General features: G+C 42.7%; 1 protein-coding gene across 6 annotated transcripts in view; it reads right to left on the reverse strand.

Moving 5' to 3' along the window:
• Window positions 1–27,075, reverse strand: part of LOC147112560 (microtubule-associated protein RP/EB family member 3-like) — a 98,553-nt gene that overhangs the window by 46,597 nt on the left and 24,881 nt on the right. For 4 of the 6 annotated variants that reach the window (XM_085996904.1, XM_085996907.1, XM_085996905.1 and 1 more), the window contains exons 2-3: window positions 24,360–24,487; window positions 7,185–7,330 (exon numbers count right to left, since the gene is read on the reverse strand). In XM_085996904.1, the coding sequence (XP_085853030.1) occupies window positions 7,185–7,330; window positions 24,360–24,480 (267 nt within the window). In that variant the 5' untranslated portion in view covers window positions 24,481–24,487. Of the gene's footprint in view, window positions 1–7,184; window positions 7,331–17,175; window positions 20,364–24,359; window positions 24,488–27,075 lie in introns of those variants that run through there. The other 2 variants (XM_085996902.1, XM_085996903.1) reach the window with 2 other exon arrangements.

Genomic DNA, 27,075 nt, shown 5'->3' on the forward strand with positions numbered 1-27,075 from the left:
AGGCTTTTGACAAAGTCCCGCATAGGAGACTGGTCAAGAAGGTAAGAGCCCATGGGATCCAGGGTGCCTTGGCACGTTGGATCCTAAACTGGCTGAGTGGCAGGAGGCAGAGGGTGATGGTCGAAGGTTGCTTTTGTGACTGGAAGCCTGTGTCCAGTGGGGTACCTCAGGGATCGGTGCTGGGTCCCTTGCTGTTTGTGATCTACATAAATGATTTGGATGAGAATGTAAAAGGTATGATCAGTAAGTTCGCAGATGACACGAAAATTGGTGGGGTGGTAAATTGCGAGGAGGAAAGCCTCAGGCTACAGGACGATATAAACGGGTTGGTCAGATGGGCGGAAGTGGCAAATGGAATTTAACCCTGAAAAGTGCGAGGTGATGCATTTTGGACGGACAAATAAGGCAAGGGAATACACAATGAGTGGTAGGACCCTAGGAAGCACAGAGGGTCAGAGGGACCTTGGTGTACATGTACATAGATCCCTGAAGACAGCGGAACAGGTAGATAAGGTGGTTAAAAAGGCATATGGGATACTTGCCTTCATTAGCCGAGGTATAGAATATAAGAGCAGGGAGGTTATGATGGAGCTGTACAAAACGCTGGTAAGGCCACAGCTGGAGTACTGAGTGCAGTTCTGGTCGCCTCACTATAGGAAGGATGTGATTGCTTTGGAGAGGGTGCAGAGAAGATTCACCAGGATGTTACCTGGGATGGAGCGCCTCAGCTATGAAGACTAAACAGGCTGGGGTTGTTTTCCTTGGAGCAAAGAAGGCTGAGGGGGGACCTGATTGAGGTGTACAAAATGATGAGGGGCATAGATAGGGTAGATAAAGAGGAACTTTTCCCCTTAGTAGGGGGGTCAATAACAAGGGGGCATAGATTCAAGGTAAGGGGCAGGAGGCTTAGAGGGGATTTGAGGAGGAACTTTTTCACCCAGAGGGTGGTTGGAGTCTGGAACTCACTGCCTGAAAGGGTGGTAGAGGCAGGAACCCTCACAACATTCAAGAAGCATTTGGATGAGCACTTGAAATGCCATTGCATACAAGGCTATGGACCAAATGCTGGAAAATGGGATTAGATTGATGGACTTGATGACAGGGCTTGATGGACGGCGCAGACACGATGGGCCGAAGGGCCTCTTTCTGTGCTGTATAACTCTGACAATAATCCATTTGAGCAGTTTAAATTCACTTTTGAATGCATTGTGAAAATAAGGACTGATATCAGCGAACATTTTTTCTCAATTTTTGAAACACTGCATGTTTTCCATCGTTGTTGGATTGTGCAAAGTAAGATAACCTACCTTGGTATGGTCTTCCTCATGATTTCAATGTAGCTTATCCTCCACATACAGATGAATCAGGTCTGTAATCCAATGGGGGAAATCACAGGACTCTGTCCTTTTAATAATGTTCCTCGCAACAGCCATGTGATCTCCCTCACTCCCACACTGTACACAAGTCATCGATCCCGATTCCCTCCTTAGGTATTTTTGATGGAGGTGGCTGAAAAGTAGACCGAGGTGATACAACGAAGGAGAAATTAAACAAAATTAACAATCAATCTCCAAGCACTCCAAATCAGCATGAAGACAGTGGGGAAGGAAGATTGAAGCTCTTTATGTAGAGGATAAAATACATTTAAAGAATGAGGAAGAACCAATACCAAAGGTAGGTCATCATATTTGCTTCCTCATTTTTATCCTTCAGATACAGACTTATACCATGGTAGCAGCAGAAATGGAGATGGGCAATTCTGTGATTTGATTTAAAGACCAGCTTAGAGAACTGATGTAGCAAAGACAGTATTTGCCTTAGCAGATATATCCAAACAGTGGTGTTTAGGAACATGTTGAGCCTCTTCCAAGTGGCTGCCTTATTGCTAGACTCTCTCAAAATTAATCCATTAAGTTGCATAGACTCAGCAGAATAATCGTTAATTCGGCTTGCAAGTTCCCAAACCAGCTAGTATAATATAATAGAGAAATACATTCTATTACCTATCCACAATGTATTGCTTGGAGATGGGTACACTTAAGAGTTACCTCAAAGAAGCAAATAATTGTCCAGTATGACAACCTCTTGATCCAATCCATTCTGTATGCAAAATGTTAGCCGTGAATGCTGCAATCAACTTCTGAGGAACACAATGGGGGAAGATAGTCTGACGACAGAATTTAAGAGAAGTAAATTTCTGAAACAAGTTTTGATAAAACATATGAAGGAGGTCCAAGAATGGCTGCATTTCAATGCCAATGTACAGTAGTTGCAGCACCAAAGCATATCGTTCAGTTACTTGTCATGCAGAAATGAGCGCCAAGAGACCAACCATTTCTGATGCAAGACATTTGGTCTCAAGTGATCACAAGAGTAAAGAGGCATATAAAAGTAGAAAAAACAAAATTATCACAAGCTGGTTCCAAAGCTCTGTATGTAGAGGTTAAAATACAATTAAAGAATGAGGAAGAACCAATACCAAGGGTATTGCCAAACAAAATCATCTGATTTTCCAAGCACTTTTTATGAACCTCAATATCAGGCAAAGACTAGAAAGTAAAATGCTTGGTATATTATTTAGAGGATTAAAATCAATCATCCGAACATCAAAACACAAGCCTTTCCCATAAGGTGTCATTTCCCTTTAGCAATTTTTTTTTTTTTTTTTTTTTTTTTTAAAAAGGTTAAGATTATATTGAACATGGAAAGAAGGATGATCGTTAGTTAACAGGCTACGCTGCTCAAGAGCCAACCTGTCAAATGGAGACTCAGAGGAGGAAGAACAAAAACGGAATTGTGCCACTTCTGTAAGCCCATTTGGAGTAACAGGGTTGGGCCATGAGAGAGATTGGTCAACAGACAAAGCTGGAGAAACATTTTTTCCTCAGCCAATATGGAACACTAGAATCACTGCTGTTTCCTCAGTCTGAATTCTATATAATAGCCATAAGATTAGATGAAATGCAAACAGTAATATTTTCCCCAGAAGACTATCAACAGCAAATCACAGAACTGTCTTAATTGTTACAAAAAAAACAAAAATCATCAGCCTTTTGTTTTAAGGTGGCTATCAAATAATTTTCTGGACAATCATGTTCTGAAAACTACATTGACTGCTTTCAGATAGCAAGTCCACTTGGGAGATGTACCTTGCCCCACTCTCAAAATCTGCTGAAACATTCTATACACTGGGGAGGTGCCAAGCAGAAAGACCAGCAACATAAATACCGGACATGAAGAGTGTCTCTATACAGCGAATGAGACTGACACCTAATTTGCTAACACATAACTTTTAGATCATCTGTTCAGATCCTCAACAGCTGTCAGCAAGTTAAATCCTCAAAAGAACTTATGCCACTTGTAGATGGACAAATTCACTCAGGACACTTGAGTGGCCATCTGTACTCATAAGCTGCAAGTGTTCATATCCAGGCAGGGGCTTTCCATTCTTTATCTACATGAGGGACATCACAGATGACTCTGCAATAGATTTCCTGGAGGTCCACGGTGATTTATACAGCTTGTCTCCTTGACTGATAAAAGCAATCCAAGCCATTTCATACCAAATGTTGAAATTCCACAAAGGGGTGGAAGGAAAAATCTTCTATTTCTCATACATATAAATAGCTCCAAAGTGTTCACGGCTTACTGTAGAGTCCAGAATAGATAAGGTGGTATTTTAGGATTAAACTGAAACAAGATTTACCGTAGGCAACAAGGAGCTAAAAATTCTTCTTTGTCCTCCAATTCAGAGCATTGGAAATGGCTCTCTAAGTCAGTGAGCCTCAAGATACACAAGCACGTCAGCTATAATTTGACAAAGCAGCGTTAGCTACCACTGTCTAAGATTGCGTGTGCACCAACCAAATACCGCTGATCTATCAGCTACCAAAGCCATATTTGGGCATTAAACAAGCTAGGCCAATACGTGCTGTATCTGACACTAACTTGTTAAAACATGCTCACACTAAAGCAAACGTTTTTGAAGTCTTAACAGGAGAGAGGTCCTCATTCAAAGACTGTACAGAACTCCCTCAACACTGGTCTCAGAAAACAAACCAACTTGAGTTGGATGGACAACCTGTCTCAGAACCTACTTAAAGCAGACGACTAGTGACCGGGTATGATGCTCTTCTACATCTTAGTAAGCACCAAGAGTATTTGTACTTCTAGTCTTTCGGCTGGAATTTCAACTTCAACATTTCACTCTCAAGCATCCTTTGGTTCAGAAATCTTTTTCCAGCGCTTCAGATTTTCTCAACAAATGCTTCTTGACAATGAAGCGTCACACTTTATTGGGGACATTGCAGTGATGAAAGACAATGAAGATGTTGCTTGAAATAGCCAATGATAAAACATACTAAATTTGAATGCAAAGCAGTAAATGACAAAACCGAACTTCAATCTGCTAAAAAATAAAATTTGAAGAAGTTTAAGAACTTCAAAAAGAAGTTACTGAGTGAAAGGCACTGCTGTTGATAGAGGAAAACAGGAGGGAATCTGGATTGAAGTTTTACATATATATATATATATATACACACACACACACACACACACACACACACACACACACAGTACACCAAAGTAGTGAGGGAGATCTTGCAGTCCCTGGAGGAAGACACAAAGCAATCCTGTGATTTCTGTTGCTAGATGACAGACCTGATTCATCTGTATATGGAGTATGCATGATGCAAGAAAATGGATGCTAACTTTATTTTCTGTACGTATAATGCCTCGATGGATGCAGGACCTCATAAAATTAGTTTTATTCTACACCAGTTCCAAACTTCATCAGATTATTTCGATAATTTTCGCTGTAATTCAACATCATGTGCACATTATATACACTTATATTTATAATTATTCTATCACAAACCTTAAAGGTGAAAAGCTTCTAGGACTATAAGAAAAAAAGTGAACTGCCCTTTTTATCCTGTTTGCTAATAAAGACTGAAAGTGCTTAGGAAAAATTGTTTATGTAAGTTCATGCACATCCTTACCAGGTGAATGATAATACAGGAGCTGTGACGGTAGCTAATGTTATTCCCTAAGAGACACCACAATAATTTCACTACCTTACCTTTAAAGTACTCAAAAGATGCATCTTATAAGGTTTGGAGGGCTGGGATTTCCCCTCCCTTATTTTTACTGCATCAAATAGAAAAATAAAACATACTATAGCTTTGTCAGTATAACCATTATGACCTGAAATGGTCCTTCCGCATGATTATGACACAATGATATTGAAAATCTTCCACTGGAATAGAATGAAACTCTTCCATCAATTGCAGACAGTAACTTTTGTCAACAATTGCATGAATGATTTTTACTGTGCACGCCAAGTAGAAAAATATTTTGCAGATGTATTTTGAATTAAATATACTCCTAATACCAGAAATTGGAATTGGAAATTTATGCTTTCAATGCTTGGTGTGATATTGCATACATAGAATATATTTTTTAAAAACACAAATTAATATTTAATACAGTGCAAGCCAATTAATGAACACATTAACTAACACTGTTAAAGACAATTGCTTAGGCACCAACTGTTACACATTTTAAAGGATAGAAATGTTAACATTCTAGAAATAATTTAAAACAGAATTGCTACTGTACTGTCACAATTATGTATGAGTGCAACTCATCCAAAATAGCAATACTTTATACAGATATAAATAGTAATTGAGTCCATGTTGCCATACAATACATTCAGCCTTATAAAGCTCAAAGGATTGGTTTCTACCTTTTCAATCTTCCAACGGAAAACCTGATTCTGGGAAGTGTTAATGACATTAGTTCTTCATCACTAAAGATGTGTCAGTTGGAATCCGCACACATACGTTTAAAGTGTTGGTTAATCAGAATCATTTTTGCCCTTAAAAGACTTCTATTGTAACAGATATTAAGCATTCGTCTTTATTTATATCTCAAGCAGTGGTTAAAAAAATAAAATGTGAAAAATGCTTGACCTAAACAGAACACCACTGAGTTGGGAGGTATTGATTGTGCAGGGTTTTATTTTCAGTGGGATGACTGAATTGTGAAACAAAAACAGGAAATGTTGTGAACACTCAGCAGGTCAAGCAGCATCCACGGAGAGAATAGACAAGTTGATGTTTAATATGTGGACCTTTCATCAGAACTGGAATATATTACAGATGAGCAGCATTTAAAAGAAACAAAGAGAGGGAACACATCCACCCACAAGACGAAAGAGAATGACATGTAAATTGCTCGAGTCGAAAACAGGAGATGGTTAAATAATATTAGCATGCAACAGAAGGCACAAGCAAATCAAAGACATTTATGAGACACAATAACTCAGGAAAATGGGGGATAAGGCAGTCAGAAATTGAAGTATTAAAAACTGGCAAAGACTCCAGAGGCAAAGAAGACTGGGTACAGACCTCCTGCCAGCACGGTGTTCCAATGGAAGGTTCCCAACCTGAAGACCTGTTTATTTACTTCTCCCAGCCTCTTGGGCCAGTGGAACCTGCTCTGCTTTGCTCATTTGTTGTGCTTCCATCAACTACATTTACCCCCGATAAACCTGCGTTATCCCCCACCTCTTGAGCTATTCACACGTTCTCAGTGTCTCATAAATGCCTTTGATTTCTACCATTTCCACTCAAGCACTTTACAGGTCATTCTATTTCTTGTGTGCGCATGTGTTTGCATACATGTTTTGCCCCCTTCCCCTTGTTCTATTCCTTTTAAATGCTGTTCAACTATAATATCCTCCAGTTCTGATGAAAGATCCACACCTGAAATGTCAAAATGTCTGATCTTTCTACAGATGCTGCCATGACCTGCTGAATACTTTGAACATTCTGTTTTTGTTTCAGATTTCTACCATCTTAATTTTTTTGTTGAAAATGTTTTACATGATCCTTATGTTTAAAATATACTTTCTGCAGTCCATTGTTGTTTGCATTGCCAATAAAGCTTAGAGTCAATACAGGACCAACAGAAAATAAGCAACAAGGATCATTCAACAGAAAATCATAAAAATGATTTTTGCCTGCAAGAAACTCTTCCTGAACAGGTACCCTGCAGTAGAACGCTATGTAGAGATGACAGCCCAAGGGAAATAATTGCAACATGTGGCATGAAGAAAGACTTAGTAACTCAAATAGTCCTTTTAATAAAAAAATGATGTTTTTCAAAATTTGAGTACATACTTTATCAACATTCATTTTCTTGAAGGCTGCCTGTAGGACTTTAAAATGATGGATGTATTCATGCTCCAACTTTGCTTGGAATTTCACTTTCTTTAGAAGTATGCAGCCTGGAAAAAGCATATCCATAAACTGACAGTATGCTGTGCCTGTTGAGAAAACAATCCAAATTTTAGAGAGAGCAGAATTAGTTTAGAAAACTCTTGAGAATTCTAGAATATATGTAGGGGTTTCATGAATTATTTTGAATATACCGGAACTCTCTAATAACCGGCACAATTCTCACTCCGAAAACTACAGTATACAGTCGTTTATAAGTTTTGTTTTACTGTTAAGTAATTAAAGAGTTATGGATTACCCTCAACTGGCATTACTGTACTTAATCAAGCATCTTCCACCATCCATTTAACACAACATTCTGTAGGTGAGTACCCAATTATACTGCCCATTTATTGATTTTTTTTATTTTTGTTTGTTAAAAATAGCCTCGGTAGATATACATCTCCGTTATCCGGAATTTTTTATCAACCGGCACCATCCCGGTCCTGTCGGTGCCGGATGCCTAAGAGTTTCCGTACACATTTATATTGAGAAGTATGATGAATAATGGATGCCCTTGGAATAACCAGAAGCCAATAATTGAATCATGTGTTTGAGGAAAAAGACAAAGCTAATTATTTGTACCATCACATAAAGCCTCATCACAATTGACCAGAAATTCAACTGGACCAACCACATACATGCCATAGCAACCACAGGTCAGATGCTGTGTATTCTGCAGCTAGTGGCTCACCTGCTGACTCCACAAAGCCTATCCACCACCTACACAGCACAAGTCAGGAGTGTGATAGAATACTCTTGCTTTCCTCGACATTACCTCCTAAACCCACCACCTAGAACAAGGGGTAACAGGTGCATGGGGACACCATCACTTCCAAGGACCCCTGCAAGTCACACACCATCCAGACTTCACATAATCATAGAAATTTACAGCACAGAAGGAGGCCATTCGGCTCATCTTGTCCGTGCCGGTCGACAAAGAGCTATCCACCCTAATCCCACTTTCCAGCACTTGGTCCGTAGCCTTGAAGGTTATGGCACTTCAAGTGCACATCCAAGTACTTTTTAAATGCGATGAGGGTCTCTGCCTCTATCACCCTTCCAGGCAGTGAGTTCCAGACCCCCACCACCCTCCGGGTGAAAGAATTTCTCCTCAGATCCCCTCTAAACCTCCTACCAATTATTTTAAATCTATGCCCTCTGGTTATTGACCCTTCTGCTAAGGGAAATAGTTCCATCCTATCCACTCTATCTAGGCCCCTCATAATTTTATACACCTCAATTAGGTCTCCCCTCAGCCTCCTCGGTTCCAAAGAAAACCACCCAGCCTCTCCAATCTTTCCTCCTAGCTAAAAGTCTCCAGCCCAGGTAACATCCTCGTAAATCTCCTCTGTACCCTCTCTAGTGCAATCACATCTTTCCTGTAGTGACCAGAACTGTACACAGTACTCTAGCTGATGCCTAACTAGCATTTTATACAGTTCAAGCATAACCACCCTGCTCTTATATTCTATGCCTCGGCTAATAAAGGCAAGTATCTCGTATGCCTTCTTAACCACCTTATCTACCTGTCCTGCTACCTTCAGGGATCTGTGGACATGCACTCCAAGGTCCCTCTGTACTTATCAGTGTCCTACCATTTATTGTGTATTCCCTTGCCTTGTTAGCCCTCCCCAAATGCATTACCTCACACTTGTCCGGATTGAATTCCATTTGCTACTGTTCTGCCCACTTGACCAGTCCATTGATATCTTCCTGCAGTCTGCAGCTTTCTTCATTATTCACCGCACGGCCAATTTTTGTATCATCTGCAAACTTCTTAATCATACCCCCTACACTGAAGTCTAAATCATTGATATATACCACAAAAAGCAAAAGACCGAGTACTGGGCCCTGCAGAACCTCACTGGAAACAGCCTTCCAGTCACAAACACCCATCGACCATAACCCTTGGACATATATCGCCGTTCCTTCATCGTCACTGGGTCAAAAATCATGGGACTCCCTACCCAGCAGCGTTGTGGGAGTACCTTCATCACATGGACTACAGCCTTTTAATGTGGTGGCTCAGAACAACCTTCTCAAGGGTAGGGTTGCAAAATTCTGGGAATTTTTAAGAGAAAACTTTCCATGGGAATTTTTGGGAATTTATGCACACTGATGGTTTTTGTCTCTGACCCTTATATTATCTTTGTCGTCAAAATAGACATACTGTTCCATACAAATAAAAACAGGCTTTCAAAACTTTATTTAGGTTATAATTTTGAATTTTATTGAACCCCCACAAAAAAGACCCATCTAAAATAAAATAAAAAGAGCGTCAGCTTATTTAGCCTGTAATTTGCCCTTATTTTGTCCCTTTGAGTCTTCTACTCATGAGTCTTCGGAGTCTTCTACTCCTCATTGCTCCTCCTGATTCTCTGACTCTGGCTCTGACGTGTCCATTTCCTCCTCTGTGTCAGTGTCTAGCTGTGTGGTGGACACTTCTGTATCTGGCTCAATAAGTTGTAGGTTCGCCCGGATAGCCACCAGTTTCTCCACTCTCGTTAGTCAGCCTGTTGCGCACCTTTGTATGCGTATTCCCAAAAAGTGACCAGTTTCGTTCAGAGGCCGCTGATGAAGGTGGGATTTGGAGTATCACCGATGCAATAGGTGACAGGGCCTCAGATGCACAAAGTCCCTTCCACCAGGTATGTGCACTGATATGCTTGCATGATTCCCATATCCCATCCCCATTCCAAAGACCTTGCTTGGTAGAGAACTTTGCCAGACTTCCCAGAACTTTGCCCACATCCAGATTGAGAAGGTGAGAGGATAGAAATCACACTGTAAGCGCTGTTGATCTGTTCTTCAGAAAGTACTGGTCTCCCAACATGCTTTGGGTCCAGCATGTATGCTGCAGCATGAATCGGCTTGACACAAAATTCTTGACGCGTCTGTATGAATTGAACAATTGCCTTCTCCTCTGCTTTGAGCAGCAGGGATGTGGGTAGGGCAATGCTGATTTGTTCTTTTAAATCAGTAAAAAGCCTGAGAACATCTGACAAGACAGCGTCATCTCCTTCAATCTGAGCAATTGCAGATGCTACTGGTGAGAGTAGTTTAAGGCTGCTAACCACTCTCTCTCAAAACACATCATCCAGCAGTATTTTCTTGATGGTGGTTTCCATATCCCCAGACTGGGATATTGCCATTTCTTGCAGCGACTCCTTACCCTCCAGAAGGCTGTTGTACATTATGACAACACCACCCTATCTAGTGTTGTTGGGCAGCTTCAGTGTGGTGTTCTTGTTCTTTGTCATTTGCTTGGAGTTGTAGGTTGCTGCAACTACCTGTTTTCCCCTGACATACTTAACAACTTGCTTGGCTCTCTTGTACAGTGCTTCCATGGTTCTCAAACCCATGATGTCCTTGAGGAGCAGGTTAAGCCCATGAGCTGCGCACCCAATAGACGTAATATGAGGGTAGGCCTCCTCCATTTGAGCCCAAGCAGCCTTCATATTCACAGCATTGTCAGTAACTACTGCAAAGACCTTTTGTGATCCAAGGTCGTTGATGACCGCTTTCAGCTCGTCAGCAATGTATGTGCCTGTGTGTCTGTTGTCCTTCGTGTCTGTGCTCTTGAAGAACACTGGGAGAGGAGTGGAGACGATGTAGTTTATGATGCCCTCCCCTCGTACATTTGACCACCCATCTGAGATAACTGCAACACAGTCTGCCATCGCTATCGTTTCTTTGAGCTTTCCTTGGACTCTGTTATACTCAGCCTCCAGCAAATAAGTAGATAAAGCATGTCTGGTGGGAGGACAGTATGCAGGGCGAATAACATTGAAAAATCTCTTCCAGTACACATTGGCTGTGAGCATGAGGGGTGAGCCTGTTGCATATACAGCTCGAGCAAGGCACTCATCTGCATTCTTCTGGCTATGGTTATCCATTGTATCAAAGAACCTTCCAAGTGGGCCAGGAGTTGCTGATGATAAGGAGCCTGATGCTGAATGAGAACCATCATCTTCTTGAATGGAAGCAGAGGAACTCTGGGCTGACTGCTGTGAGCTTTGAGTGAAGTTATTGCATTTGGATAAATGCTGCTGCATCTTTGTGGCATTCTTTACATATGGCTTTCTACAGTGTTTGCACATGTACACAGTCTTTCCATCTTTAATGCCTGGGGTAAAATCCTTCCACACATCCGACGGTAAACGTGGCATTGTTCTATGCAGAGAAATAAAGGGCATTCATCTCTGTGTCGAACTGCGGTCGATCAGCACGATTGCAACAGGGCGAGTACATTTTTGCTGATGCTCCATGTGATGGAAGCATGACCTGTACACACACGACGCTACATCACCAATAGTGTATTATTTTGTATATTTTAAATTGAAGAACAGAGTTCAACAAGTAACTGGTTTATTTGGTATAAAGTCTGATTTACTTACTGCATCATCACATCAGCAGAAAACAAAATGACTTCCCTCAGGACCCCTAACCTGGATCTTAAAAAAACTATAGCAGTCTTACAGATGCCTGCAGGCCAATCACAATTCGATAGGCAAATATTACAAATAGAGGGAGCTAATCGCTCATCCAACCAATCAGGACACATTTGTTCACAGTCACACACAAAACTTGTAATTATTAAAACAAGCCAAGTAAGATAAACATATATTGATTAAGAAATTCCTTAATAATTAAGATTCCATCTCTGTTAGTAATTTTAAGAAAGGACCTGTGGAAAAAAAAGAAATACAAAAAAAACAATATTATGCTAGTATGTGCTTTTTTGGGCAAAATTCCCAAGCTAAACTTCCCGTGGAAAATTTCCGGAAATTTACCGGAAACTTTCCACCCCTTTGCAACCCTACTCAAGGGTAACTAAAATGGCTAATAAATGCCTTGCCAGCGATGCCCACAGCCTGAGAAAGTATATTTAAAAAATCCAAAATAATTTTTTAAAAGGCATGTGATTGGTTAGTTGAAAAAGCAGAATTTAATAGGGTAGTGGAATGGAACTAAATGGAGAACTCGTTCAGAGAGCTGGTACAGGCTGAATGGCCTCCTTCTCTTATGAAATTCTACGATTCCATGACTGTCTGACAGTAGAATACCAGTACATAACCTTTTTTCCATTTTGTATTATAATGGAACACCAAAATGTTGTGCTTTATTAATGGATGTCCTACAGGAACTACTCTCATCACAGAGAACTGGTTCAACAATGACACAAGCTGGGTAAACATACAATGGCCCATAATTTGCAGTCAGTGGTGAAGCAAAGGTGCTCGCTGCTGGCCCCGGAGAAAGCGACGCAGAGATCTCGTGATCTGTGGCGAGAAGTTTGTCCTTTTCGACGTTCAAGTAATTTCAGGGGGGTCCATAGCGCAGCCAGTGTCGGAGCAATTGACCCTTAGTGTTAGGGGGATTAAATACGTGGGGTTACGGGGATCGGGTGGGATATGTGTCGGTGCAGGCTCGATGGGCCGAAATGGCCTCTATCTGCACTGTGGGGTTTCTGTGATTCTGTGAACTTCAGGATTTCCATGATTAGATGTAAATGCGCTAAATCCTGAAGTTGCGGTCAGTTTCAGAGGGCTAATGACAGCGAATGCTGGTAGTTTGCCATCATTACCCACCGCCAATGATACAGATTACTCTGTAGAAATAGAAGAGACAGATTGGACGGTTTGGGGGTGGGGGGGGGGGGGGGGGTGGTGCAGCAGGAAGAGTAGCTCTTATGTGAAAGTGAACTTCATTATAACTGAGATGGACTTATCTGGTTCAGATAGAGACAAAGAGGAAAGTTGTGGATTAGGATAAGAAATAGGCATGGAAAAAAACTAACTATGGGTGCCTGCTTAAGACCACCAGATCAGGAGTGGGGGCGGGGGCCCTGGACCAAAGCTTTGTAGTCAAATATGGGGAGCACGGACAGGAACAGAAAGAATTGGTGCATGACTTCAATTCATCGGGATAAACTCAAAAATCTATTAAGGGGTCAATGATTTACAATATAATCCCAGGCACAATACTGAATTGTTATGTGGAACAATTGGTCAAGAAACCAACCTGAGCAGGGGCACTTGATATGAAGTAACTAGTGGATGGGTGCATGAGGCAAAATTAGAAAACTGCCTGGCAACAATGAGTACCCACAATGTGATGACATTTAAAACAAGGTGTATGATGGAAAAATGAATGAATATAATAGACCATTCAACTTTACAAAAGGAGATTTTTAGGGGTACAAGTGGTGAGCTAAGAAAACAGAATTGAACAGTACTGTTAGAGCCAAAAAAATGAAAGGAAAGTGGAATGTGTTTAGAAATAATATACAGAGTACAGACAGATACATATCATTAGGGAGGAAGGGCAACGGAGGGAAAAGACTAATGCAGTAACAATGAAAGTAATAGGGGGGATAAGGGGGAAGAGAGAATTGCACACAAAGGATAAAGCTACAGGTAGTAGGTTGGGCCAAGACAAATCTAAAAACAAAGTAAGTTAAGGAATTGGCCAGTAGAGCTACAATAGGAAATTAAGTGAGGGTCACAGGGAATATTAAAAGAAATGTCAAACATTTCTATAACTAGATTTGCAGTAAGCAGGTGAATTAATAAAATGGTGGGTGTCACAGAAAGACCTTGAAGGTTAAAATCCACAGCATAGCATAGCTGAAACAAATATACAAGTCATCACAGAATGACTTACAAAATAATATTGATAGCAATATTGCAAACAGTGGTACATTGCTATTTTCTAACACTATTTTAATACAGCATTAAAGGGCGAATTTTATAAAAGCAGAGAGCCTCACCCGCCAGCTGTGCACATCAGGAAATAGCAGGCACACTGCCCACAATTTCCCCACACAATCTCAATTTCCCAATATGCATGGCCAACGGCCAAGGCTCATGGTAGCACATAATCATAAAATTGCTGCTTATGTTTATACCAAGGTATGTACTAAATGATCAACGTAAAACATCAGAGTCAGTAAATTTACCAGCAAGCATTATTTAATTGAAATGTGTTACTTAAAAAGTATGGAACAAAAAAAACCCATCAAGCCTGTTCCTTCCATAAATGTAGAGAGTACTTTAACAAACACCTCTTTAAAAGGCTGTAAAACATAAACTGCCTTAGCTGAAAGTACATTCCACATATTCACCATTATTCCCAATCTCAAATCCTTTTTGGAGCTCACTGTTAGACTCGATTTCTAAGAAAAATAACCTGCCTACAGCTGCATTACCCATTCTTCACAGCACATTAAAAATCCAGATCAGCTCTCCTCTCATTCTTCTTTAATGAAAATAAGTTCAGTTTCATGAATTTCAGCTTGTTACATAAAATCCAATAATCAGCCTGTTGCCCGCTCTTAAAGTTGTCCAAATGCATGAATGTCCCTTGGATGATAAGGTGCCAAAAAACTGCACACAATCCAAATGTGGCCTCACTAATGATCTATTCAAGGTTTGAGTAACTAGTTTTGACTTTGTCAAATACCCTCAGAATGTATCTAAGTATATTAGACTTGTTAACAGCTTCACAAGCACCAGTAAGTGATCAGTAATCACATCCTACTACTTTTGCACCTTTGCCAGTGAAATTCTCATCATAATGCACATTCCAGGTTTCAAATCTGAATGGACATGACTTTACAATGATTACCGTTAAAATCCATCTGATATTCTTTAGGTTATGCACCTAATTAGTTCAGATCCCTTTGCATTCTCTTACACATTTCTTCTTCTACTTTAGAATACCACACTGGAAAATTGGAATTCCAAGACAAAAAAAGACCAAGGTCCATCAAGTTTGCCTTCTAGCAAACTGGTAGCAGTTGTAAAGTGCTATGGTTGTATAAATGCAGAGATTAGACAAGCATGCAGCAAAGGCAGAGTGGTTTTAATAGGGTATTTTAACTTTCATATAGATTGGGACAAGCAGACTAACACCTGTCAGAAAGGTAGTGAATTTCTTCGGGTGTGTCCAGGATAGTTTTCTACAACAATATGTCCTAGAGGTAACAAAAGGGCATGCCATATTAGATTTAGTAATGAGCCAGGTTTAGTTAACAGCCTTGAACATTTATCCAATAGCGATCATAACATGATCGAGTTCAACGTAGCATTTGAAATGGAGAAACACGAAACAGCTAAGATTCTAGATTTGGGTAAGGCTGACTTCAATGGGATGAGATAGAAACTGTCCGCAGTAAACTGGGCAAAACGACAGAAAATCAGTGGGAGATGTTCAAAAAAGAATTCAAGGTGATATAGAACCAGTTATTACCCGAGGGGCAAGAACTCTACTTGCCAAAAAAAAGGCCATGAACGACTAAAGAGGTGAGGGACAGCATAAAACTAAGAAAAAGCATATAAAAATGCAAAAAATAGCACAGATTCTGGCAAATGGGAAAGATACAAAGAACAGCAAAGGGTCACAAAAGAGCTACAAAAAGGGAGTGTGAAAAGAAACTTGCAAGGGATATCAAAATCAACGCAAAGAATTTTTATAATTACATTAGGGAAGAGGGTAGTCAGGAGCAATGCTGGCCCCTTAAAAACTGAAAGCGGTAATACTGTCAATGATGATAAGGAATGGGAGCCAGATGTTGAATAATTACTTTGTGTCAGTATTTACAGTAGAGGAAGAGGATAGCATGCTAGCAAACCCAAGGAAACTAATATTGAATCAGGGACAGGGACTCAATAAAATTAACTTAAGTAAAATAACAGTAATGAAGATAATAATGACACTAAAGAGTGACAAATCCCCAGTGCCAGATGGCTTCCATCCCAGGGTTTTAAAGGAAGTCGGTGAGCACACTGCAGATGCCCTAACTATAATCTTCCAAAGTTCTCGATTCAGGAACTGTTCCTTTAGATTGGAAAATTGCACGTCACTCCGCTATTTAAGAATGGCGAGAGGGGGAAACCAGGGAATTATAGAGCAGTTAGCCTAACATCTGCTGTCGGGAAATTGCTAGAGTCTATAATTGAGGACAGGGTGACTGAACACCTCAAAAATTTTCAGTTGATCAAAGAGAGAGGCAGCATGGATTTGTGAAAGGTAGGTCATGCCTGACAAACCTGATTGAATTTTTTGAGGAGGTGACTAAAGTAGTGGACAGGGGAATGTCTATGGATGTTATTTATATGGACTTCCAGAAGACATTTGATAAAGTCCCACATAAGAGACTGTTAACTAAGGTAGAAGCCCACGGAATTGAGGGCAAATTATTGACCTGGTTAGGAAATTGACTGAGCGGCAGGAGGCAGGCAGTAGAGATAATGAGTAGGTACTCAAATTGGCAGGATGTGACTAGTGGTGTCCCGCAGACATCTGTGTTAGGGCCTCAACTATTTATTAACGACTTAGATAGCCATATATCCAAATTTGCCAATGACACAAAGATAGGCGGTATTGTAAACAGTGTAGATGAAAGCATAAAATTACAAAGAGATATCAACAGATTAAGTGAATGGGCAAAACTGTGGCAAATGGATTTCAATGTAGACAAATGTGAGGTCATCCACTTTGGACCTAAAAAGGATAGAACAGGGTAATTTCTAAATGGTGAAAAGCTAAAAACAGTGGATGTACAGAGACTAGGGGGTCCAGGTACATAGATCATTAAAAAGTCATCAACCAGGTACAGAAAATAATCAAAAAGGCTAATGGCTTTTATATCTAGAGCACTAGAATACAAGGGTGTCAAGGTTATGCTGCAGCTTTACAAAACTCTGGAGTACCGTGAGCAGTTCTGGGCTCCACACCTTAGGGAGGATATATTGGCCTTGGAGGGAGTGCAGCGTAGGTTTACCAGAATGATACCTGGACTTCAAGGGTTAAGTTACGAGGAGAGATTACACAAATTAGGGTTGTATTCCTGATATACCTATCAATTCATCCAATGAAAAGCGACGAGTTAAGAAAGTAACTATAGGTTTTTATTGGCTAAATAACAGAGCCCACCCTCGTGGGTGATCGGATCCAACAAGGAGGAATGCCAGCCAGTCGACCACCTTTATACCTGGGCAGGTAGGTGGAGCCATGGGCGGAGTCAGCAGTGGTCAGCCCAGGTATAACAGCGTGACAAGAGGCGACCTCGTATAGTGATACAACAGTGTGAAGAGTGATAACCATAGAGTAACGATATAACAGTGATAACTATAGTGTAACGATAGTGAACGATAAAAGTGGTTTACCACATTCACCCCTTGTTTAGATTTGAGTCCGGCGGGGTGAAGTGTACTACCAGTTCTGGTATGTCAGTCTGTCCGGAGGCCTCGTAAGCCTTTCTGATCGTTGCAGCGGCGGTGTTGCATTATCCGGTGTTAATGCTGGTGTCTGCGTGGTCGGCGAAGGCTCGTGGGGTTCCGGCATGCCGTCTACCTGGGCTGGAATTGGGGGGGGGGGGGGGAGGGTGCGAGGTCTCGTAAGGAGACTGTGTCCTCCCGCCCGTCTGGGTATGCCACATAGGCGTACTGGGGGTTGGCGTGCAGGAGGTTCACCCTCTCGACCAGGGGGTCCGTTTTATGGGCCCTCACGTGCTTTCGCAGCAAGACGGGCCCCGGAGAGGTCAGCCAGGTTGGTAGCGTGGTTCCCGTAGTCGACTTCCTGGGGAAAACAAACATTCGTTCATGGGGGGTGGCGTTAATGGCAGTGCAAAGTAGTGGCCGGATGGAATGCAGCGCTGCCGGGAGGACTTCCTGCCAGCGGGAGGTTGGGAGGCCCTTAGACTTTAAGGCTAAGAGGACGGCCTTCCATACAGTCGCGTTCTCTCTTTCCACCTGGCCGTTCCCTCGGGGGTTGTAGCTGGTGGTCCTGCTTGCAGCAATACCTCTCGCTAGTAGGAACTGACGGAGTTCCTCGCTCATGAAGGAGGAGCCCCGGTCGCTATGTATATAGTTTGGGAACCCGAACAAGGCGAAGAGGTCGTTCAGGCATTTAATGACCGTGGTACTGGTCATGTCTGGGCAGGGGAAGGCAAAGGGGAAACGGGAGTACTCATCAACAATGTTGAGGAAGTACACATTACGGTCAGAGGACGGGGGGACCATCCGGTCCATCTCCCTTTGGAAGACCGAAACCCCGTTGGTGACGCCGAAGGGAACCCTAAGGAAGTGGTAGAGGCGACCATTCGCCTCGAAGGCGGTATACTGGCGGTCCTCAGGGCGGATAGGGAGTTGGTGGTAGGCCGACTTAAGGTCGATGGTAGAGAATACTCGGTATTGTGCAATCTGATTGACCATATCAGATATGCGGGGAAGGGGGTATGCGTCCAGCTGGGTGTACCGGTTTATGGTTTGGCTGTAGTCGATGACCAGGCGGTTTTTATTGCCGGTCTTAACGACTACGACCTGGGCACGCCAGGGGCTGGTGCTCCCCTCGATGATGCCCTCCTTCAGGAGACGCTGCACCTCAGAGCTAATGAAAGCTCTGTCCCCGGCGCTGTACTGCCTGCTCTTGGTAGCGACGGGTTTGCAGTCGGGGGTGAGGTTAGCGAACAGGGAAGGTGGCGGGACCTTGAGGGTGGATAGGCCGCAGGTGTTACGCGGTAGGCGGTTTAAAAGCTGCTGGTTGTCGACTGTGAGTGGGGGGAGGGGTCCACCGTATGCTAGAGTGACACTTTGGAGGTGGGATTGGAAGTCCAGCCCTAGTAGGACGGCAGCGCAGAGCTGGGGCAGGACGAGGAGTTTAAAATTTTTATACTCCGTGCCCTTAACCGACAGGGTCACAACACAGTAGCCGCTGATGTCTGTGGCGTGGGACCTCGATGCCATCGAGATCCAGTTGCGCGTTGGCCGGACAGTGAGGGAGTAGTGGCTCACCGTGTCTGGGTGGATGAAACTCTCCGTGCTTCCGCTGTCGAACAGGCAGGTCGTGGCACGGCCGTTTACTTTGATGTCCATCATGGACTTGGACAGGTGATGCGGGCGGGCTTGGTCCAGTGTGACGGAGGCTAGTGTATGGCTGAGCGAGCTGCTGTAGTCTGTGGGTGAGGCGGTGGTCGGGTCTGGAGGCAAGGTGGCGGTCGAGTGTGGTGGGTAAAATGGCGGCGCCCACGAGGTTGGACAAAATGGCGGAGAAGATGGCTGCCCCCACAACTCGCATGAGGCACTGCTGGTGTCGGTTGCCTGGATCAAAGATGGCCGCCCCCATAACTCACGTGGGGATGCTGGCCTCTGTGGCCTTGATGGAAGATGGCCGCCCCCACAACTCGCATGAGGCACTGCTGGCCTCTGTTGATCTCCCTCTGCAGGCCTTAGCAAAGTGGCCTTTCTTCAGGCAGCTTGAGCACGTCGCGTTTCTCGTTAGGCAGCGCGCCCTCGGGTGTTTCGCCTGGCCGCAGAAGAAGCAGCCGGCGGCCCAATCGCGGGGCTCCGATGTCGCAGCCGGTACCGGGGGTGGCGGTCCCGATCGGGTCCGGGACGCCGACGCTGAGGTAGGTCCCAGGGGCGGCGCTGCGAGGGGTATTGCGATCGGGGTCGGTCCCGAGTCCCAGGGTCGCGAATTACAGTACCTGGAGTACGCCTCGAGGTCCCAATGGGCCACTTCTAGGGAGCGAGCGAGGGCTGCAGCTGTGTTCAGGTCGAGGTCCTTTGCTTCAAGCAGTCTTTGCCGTGAGTAGTCGGACCGCAGGCCTTTCACGAAGGCATCGCGGATATTATCTTCAGTATTTTCTGCCGCCGTTACCGCTTTAAAGTCACAGTCCCTGCCGAGTGTTTGTAGCGCCCGTAAAAATTCATCTACAGACTCTCCTGGCTGTTGCGGGCGGGATCTTAGGAGATGTCTGGCATACATGGAATTTACCGGGCTCTGGTACTGTTGTTTCAGCAGGTTGATGGCGGCCTCGTATGTAGTAAGGTCCCGGATGAGTGCGAATACTTTAGGGCTCACTTGGGCGGTCAGAACTCTTAGCTTGGATCTCTGAGGCACGCCGGATTCTCCCAGGTAGGATTCGAAACAGCTCAGCCAGTGTTCGAAGTCGAGGGCTGAGTTTGCTGCCTGTGGGTTTAGATCCAGGTATGGTGGTCGGAGGGCTCGCAGCCAGGCCGGCTGCTGTGGCTGTTGTAGCTGGGCGTCTGGCTGGTCGTTTGGCTGGTCGTTTGGCTGCTCAAGTAACGACATTTTAAAATTTAGCCAATAAAATTGATATACCTATCAATTCATCCAATGAAAAGCGACGAGTTAAGAAAGTAACTATAGGTTTTTATTGGCTAAATAACAGAGCCCACCCTCGTGGGTGATCGGATCCAACAAGGAGGAATGCCAGCCAGTCGACCACCTTTATACCTGGGCAGGTAGGTGGAGCCATGGGCGGAGTCAGCAGTGGTCAGCCCAGGTATAACAGCGTGACAAGAGGCGACCTCGTATAGTGATACAACAGTGTGAACAGTGATAACCATAGAGTAACGATATAACAGTGATAACTATAGTGTAACGATAGTGAACGATAAAAGTGGTTTACCACAATTCCCTAGAATTTAGAAGGTTAGGGGGTGATCTGAGCAAAGTTTTCAAGATATTAAGGGGAACACATAGGGTAGATAGAGAGAAACTATTTCCGCTGGTTTGGGATTCTCGGACTGGAGGCATAGTCTAAAAATTGGAGCCAGACCTTCAGGAGTGAAATTAGGAAACACTTCTACACATAAAGGGTGGTAGAAGTTTGGAACTCTCTTCTGCAAATAGCAATTGATGTTAGGTCAATTGTAAATCAGAGATTGATAGCTTTTTGTTAACCAACGGTATTAAGGGGTAAGGGCCAAAGGCGGGTATATGGAGTTAGGTCGCAGATCAGCCATGATCTGATTGAATGGCAGAACAGGCTCGAGGGGCTAAATGGCCTACTCCTGTCCCTATGTTCGTATGTTCCTACCAGCCTGGTAGTTGCATTTTATGATAATGGAATTGTTCGCTAATCATAGCAACTAACTTCTTATCAATTAGTCTATAACAGACCTAGACATGACATGAAGAAAACACCCAATGGTAGAAAGCTTTGGGAACCATAGGTGCAAAGTCACCTGTTCCTTCCAAGCATGCTACATTTACATGACGTCTCAAATTACTCATATATACAGTATACCAAAATCTTATTCTCTGAAATAAATCTATCTAATTTGCATTTGAATGAATTAATACTAACTGCTTCCACCATCTTCCTAGAGAGCCTGTTCAATAGATTGACCCTCGCTCACTGAATTCTACTGATTCCAGTAACTTCCCCATAACTGATGTTAAACTGACGGGTCTGTAGTTTTCTGGTTTCTACTTACCCTCTTCTGAAACAATGGAATGACATTTGCAATATTCCAATCCAAGGACACAAACTGTAGTGAAATACTTCACCTTATGTTATCCCCTGGCTGGACAAGGGCCACCAGGTGAGATTAGAATATGCTCTCATATCATCGTGGCCACCTTGTTTGTCAATATGCTCAGGTTCCCTTTGCAGCCTATGAGGCAGCTACCTGGAGCACTCTTCACACTGCCTCAAAGCACTTTTCTGCTCAGTGTCTAAAAGTGTAGATTCTCAGTGACCTGCCTTCAATATTTTGTACCACTGTATATTTCTTATTTGCATGTAGTGGTTGAAAGACTGCTTACTGTGGGTTCACTCCTCATTCTTTGAAGTTTGATCTCCACATACAAAGCTATTCAGACCAATGCCTTATCCATCTTTCTGATCTGAACATGCTTGGAACCTACTACTTTTTAAATAAGAAAATAAAAGATAGTGCAGAAAAGACCTTCATGGACAGAAACATAACCGTCTAATATTACTTCAACAATTATTTCTCCACTCTAATAAACTTGATGGGCCAAATGGCCTGTTCCTGTCCTGTAACATTCTATGATGCTATAATCTCTTATCTTGACTTCCCTCTTTTACCCAGCCGCTTCCAATTATTTCTTCTGGTTTCATCAGCCAGGGAATCAACTGAGAGAGTCCCATCCAGTGATCTCCACAGAATGCTTAATGACTGCCTCTGGAAGCCATTTTACAATCTCCCGTTAGTACACCCTATCCTTTTTCATCTAGGGCATTAGATTAATTATGTCTGTGGTGTTCCCCTTGCTGTTTTTGTCAACGAGAGGAAAGGGGAGGGGGTAAGGGCAAGGAGTGGTGCTGGGCTTTCAGGACTGACTGAATAAGTTCCAACTCAGCTCACTTGTGAGGGTATTTTGCACACTACATCTGTCATTACTCCTGTGCAGGCAAGCAGCATGGCATGTGTTTATACTCTCAGCAGCATCATTTATAGCTGATCACATTTTGAATTGCTCAGGTAAAATTGTGTCAGAGCAACAAGCATTGAAGGAGAAGAAAAATAATTGTGTGTGATGCCAGAAACTAGTGTCAATAGCTAACTCAAGCTGACTGCTCAGTACTACCAAAATCTTCCGCACAAGCTTTGTGAAAACAGTACACCACCGTGCATGGCTTACAAACTGTATGATTGCCATCTTGTGGTAGTAAGTTATTACTGCATGGCTGGGTATAGCACAATTTTAATATCAGGTAAATCAAAAAAAGGTCCCCATTGGCTTAACTGATATAAGCAAAGCTAAATGGATCAGAAAGATCCCAAGTTTAAGGAGGGCAAGTTAGGTGATTTCAGCTGCGAGTTGCTGTGGAGGTGCCACAATTTATTTGTAAAGTTCCTTTTTTGTGGTCAAGTTGTGGGATGGAACATTTTCCATTTTGGGGGACCAAGTGTGGGCATCAAGAGTTCTCAGGTCACGTATAACACAATTAGATGGCAAGTAAAAGACTACTGTACTCTATTCCAGGCGCAAGCTCAGAAGAGCAGCTCTTGTACTAGGAGATGACCAATCATTTGAAATTAGGGTACTTTGGTGCTGTGGCTCATGGCTACTAAGAAGTTGAGCTTTATCCAGGGGATTAACTCAAATGGTAGTGTGCTTGCTTAACATGCAAGAGGTAGTGGGATCGATCCCCATATCCTCCAATATGACTTTTCCAGCACAGACTGGTTGGGCTGAATGGCCTGTTTCTGTGCTGTATATTCTATGTAAAGTGCAATCAGACTGACCAAACTCACGTTACATTGAATCCCTATAGCCAACAAGCAAAGGTGACTTTCACACCAGCAGTCTTACCTGGGTTTGAGCTCAGTCCCCAAGGCACTTGGGTTCCAATAGAGGCATTTTAAATATAGTGGAGGAGCAAGACCTAGGTATGCAGTTTCATAGGCTATTCAAGATGACAGTGCAAGTAATAAAGACAGTAAAAAGGTAAAAGGAATCTGGCCTGGGGGGTCACTTCATCATGGTAATGTAATGCATGTGTGTAGGGCTAGTGCCAAGCCCGTAGATACCATGCTGGGCTCTGAACTGAAGACTGTTGAGAGGAAAAAATACCCAGGTGTTATAATGCACGAGGCTCTCAAGGTCCATGACCGAGAGGCTACAGCAAAAGCAAAGTGTACTAGGATGCATAGCTAGAAAGATTCAATATAAAACACAGCACCATAGTGTCCTTGTACAAGACCTTGGTCAGGCCCCCATCTAGAATGCTGTGTCCAGTTCTTGTCCCCCTCATATGGTGGTGGGAGATAGAGGCTCTGGAAAAAGTTCTTTACTCACTCCTCAAAAACGTGCTTCAGGCTCAAACTCAGAAGGGTTACCACTATCCCACTTGTGTGATATTTATCAAACCACAGCAAATTTATTGCTGTGACTTGCACTTCCTAGAAAGTGAATTGAGATTCAATTAACTTTAGCATCTTTACATCTACCAGATAGAGGTATCAAGGCATGATTTAAACTCAGCTTTGATGGGAGAAAATACTGTGTAACCCACTATGACACTTATTCACCTTAAATTCGTTTTCTAGCTTTTCCTCATTTATAATTAAATCAGACAGCACCATTGAAAAAAGCAGTAAACTAGACAAAATGTATTGTGATTTAGTTCTTACTCAAAAATCTGCATGAAGTATGACAAATATAATGCCCAGAGATTTAAGAATTAATTTTACATTTAAACCATACAAATGACCAGGCAAAGCATTATAACTGAAAATCAGAACAAGGCATACTACTTATCCAAAAATTACATGCAATCCATCTCATTACCTGAGCATAGTTGTTCAACCTTGGTGTAGTTGAGCTGGAGGGAGTCATTGACCCATGACAGCATGTCATGTCGGCTCAGATTTTCACTTGTCACAGAGGTGGAATATACATTCACTGCCATGCCCCAGCTGCAGAAAGAACAGATAATAAATTGAGGGAGAAACAACATCAATCAAAACATAGGCAGTGATAGGTTGCTCTACCAAATGAGTTGGAGAATGAGAAAGTTAAGTTCTTTGGCCAATTGCTTGAGGTTCTAAAACTAGATGTGGATGAGGGGTGCATTTATAACAGTATCTTAATTTATCTTGATATCAGAATCAAGGTACCGGGGGTGGGGGGGGGGGGGGGGGGGTGGGGGGTGGGGAAGAGACGGGGACTTCAGCAATTTTTAAATTAGTACTTGTCTCTTTATTCTGCATGCAATTATTTTGCAAGATGAACTTCACACTCTTCACTGCTGTCACAGCCCAGGCACTCCAGACCCTCACAACTGTTAACAAATCCCAAGACTCTCCATCCAGTGCTGCTGCAGATCAGGACTCTTAGCCCCAACCCCATGAGTCAAGTCCCAGAGTTCTACTGAAAGCCAAATTTCCCAGTTACAGTCTCTAGAGTAATAGCCAACTCCAGGGGTCCCACTACAGTGCTACAGAACCCCAGGACTCTTACCCCAACTCCAGAACCCCCACCTGTGCTCAAAGAACACAAGATCCTTTGTATTCTTAAATGCTACTTACCTATCTCCAACCTAGTACATGTTGCCTACCATTTTGCTGCGCATCTGGCCTTTAACAAAGTTGAGATAACTAAAGCTAAAAACAATTGAGCCGTTCCAAGCTAGGTGTAAATGTAGGATAGCGTTTAAAAAATTGAAAAAGACAATCAGGATAATTTAAATCTACTTTTGACATTTGTGTCTCTTACAGATACAAAGTAATCCTAAAATGTTGTTTGCTAGATCACTCTCCAAGATTATACTGGCTCAACAATGTTAAATTCTTAATTGACCTGTTAATCAGGCAATTCGCTGGCACTCATCCGCAGCCTAACCTGCAATTAACCCCAGCATCAATTTCAAGTGTCTGCAGCAATGACGCCTTTCTTTCATTCTTTCCCCTCAGATATTGACCCGAATTTTGCAGTAAGAATAATGGTGAGGCTATCAGCGGTCACTGTTATGAAGCAAATTGGACAGCTTTCGCATGTGCGCAGTTAAACGCAGAAATCAAGAAGTTGCTGTCCGATTTGTTCTGCTCCTCCACAAGCTTCACTACACCGGTACCTCGCCGAGAGAGTTGGCATTAAAATACATGAAGGGCGTGAAGTTACTGGAATTATCCACTAGCTACCCACTAACACAGCAGAAAAAGTTAGGGCTGGTGCATTCAGGTGTAAGTGAATATTTAACAGAGTGATAAATCTCAATTGCTGCCAAACAACCTCTCTGGCACTGAAAATTTACTTTTACAAGTATGAAATCTCAGTCCTTCAGCTTTTAATTATTGTTGGGGATTAAAACTTTTTCTTTGTCTCTTACCTCCCTCTCAATCCCATCTTTCTTTTCCTCACTTTATTTGGCTGTCTGTACATGATTTTACATTGAATTATTCTAAGTTATACTTCCTGGTTTAGACTGTGTCTCGGTGAGGATTCTTCAATCTGACTGATTGAGGAGGCAGCTGTTGCTTGTCCTGCTCACACACCATAGATTCCCTGTAGAGGGCACTGCGGTGAAAAGGATCTCCAGTAACCATAAGTTGCTGCTCAAAAGCCCACGAAAAGTCTGTAGGCCAGCTGTAAGCGTAATGAACGGTGAGCGCCATTCCGTCGCCGCTGACTGCAAAATTCGAGCTATTACATGCCAATTGAAGGAATATTCATGTACAGCGTGCACAATTTGTCATCCTGCATCAGTAGAATTGTCTATTTGTGAGCCCTGCCTGCATTTGTAGTTGAGTGGGAAAACACCAGAAATGTGAGGATTTTATTAACCTGAAAATACAGGAATCCCGCCCCAACCGCGGGTTTGCTTTACGCGAATTTCACGTATACACGTTTCCACTCTGACAATTTTTGTCAACCGCGGCAGTGAAATTCACGTATCCGCGGTTTTTAATTTAGGAACAAGGTAAAAAACATGATTTTTGTGTGATTTATATGCTTTTTATATTTTTTTATTGTGTTTATAGTGAATTTGCCAACCGCGGTTTTACTAACCATGGGGGTTTTCAGGGACATATCCCCCACGGTTGGGGAGGGATTCCTGCAATCTAAACCATGAATTTTGGGAATTTTATGAGGTAACTTTTTAGAATATTTTTGGATTTTTTTTAATGACGGATACAAGACTAGTCCTTGAAGAATTTGATGTTTGCAAGTCCCATTCCCTTGCAGTTACGTGGAAAAGCCTAGAAGTTTGCTGAGCTGATCCTTCCTTATCCAGAAGTATTTAGGAAACATTTATTTCAGATACATATTCCAAAGGTAAATTCTGGAAATGTTTATGATTAACAGAGAGACTCACCGTTCACACAAAGCCCTGCTTGCAAGCTCACTCCTCCCCTTCCAAAAGATACAACAAATGGTGACAGAATAATCTTGACTTGCAGCCAGAGGCAAAATTCTATTAAAGCAGCCATTTGATTGTTTACTATTGCAGAAAGGCAGTGTGTGGTATTTTTCCAATAATTTATAAAGCTATGATAGTTAAAGA

Source organism: Somniosus microcephalus, chromosome 9 (genome assembly GCF_052327205.1).
Source record: "Somniosus microcephalus isolate GS21.2 chromosome 9, FLI_Smic_1.0, whole genome shotgun sequence".
NCBI lineage: Eukaryota > Metazoa > Chordata > Chondrichthyes > Squaliformes > Somniosidae > Somniosus > Somniosus microcephalus.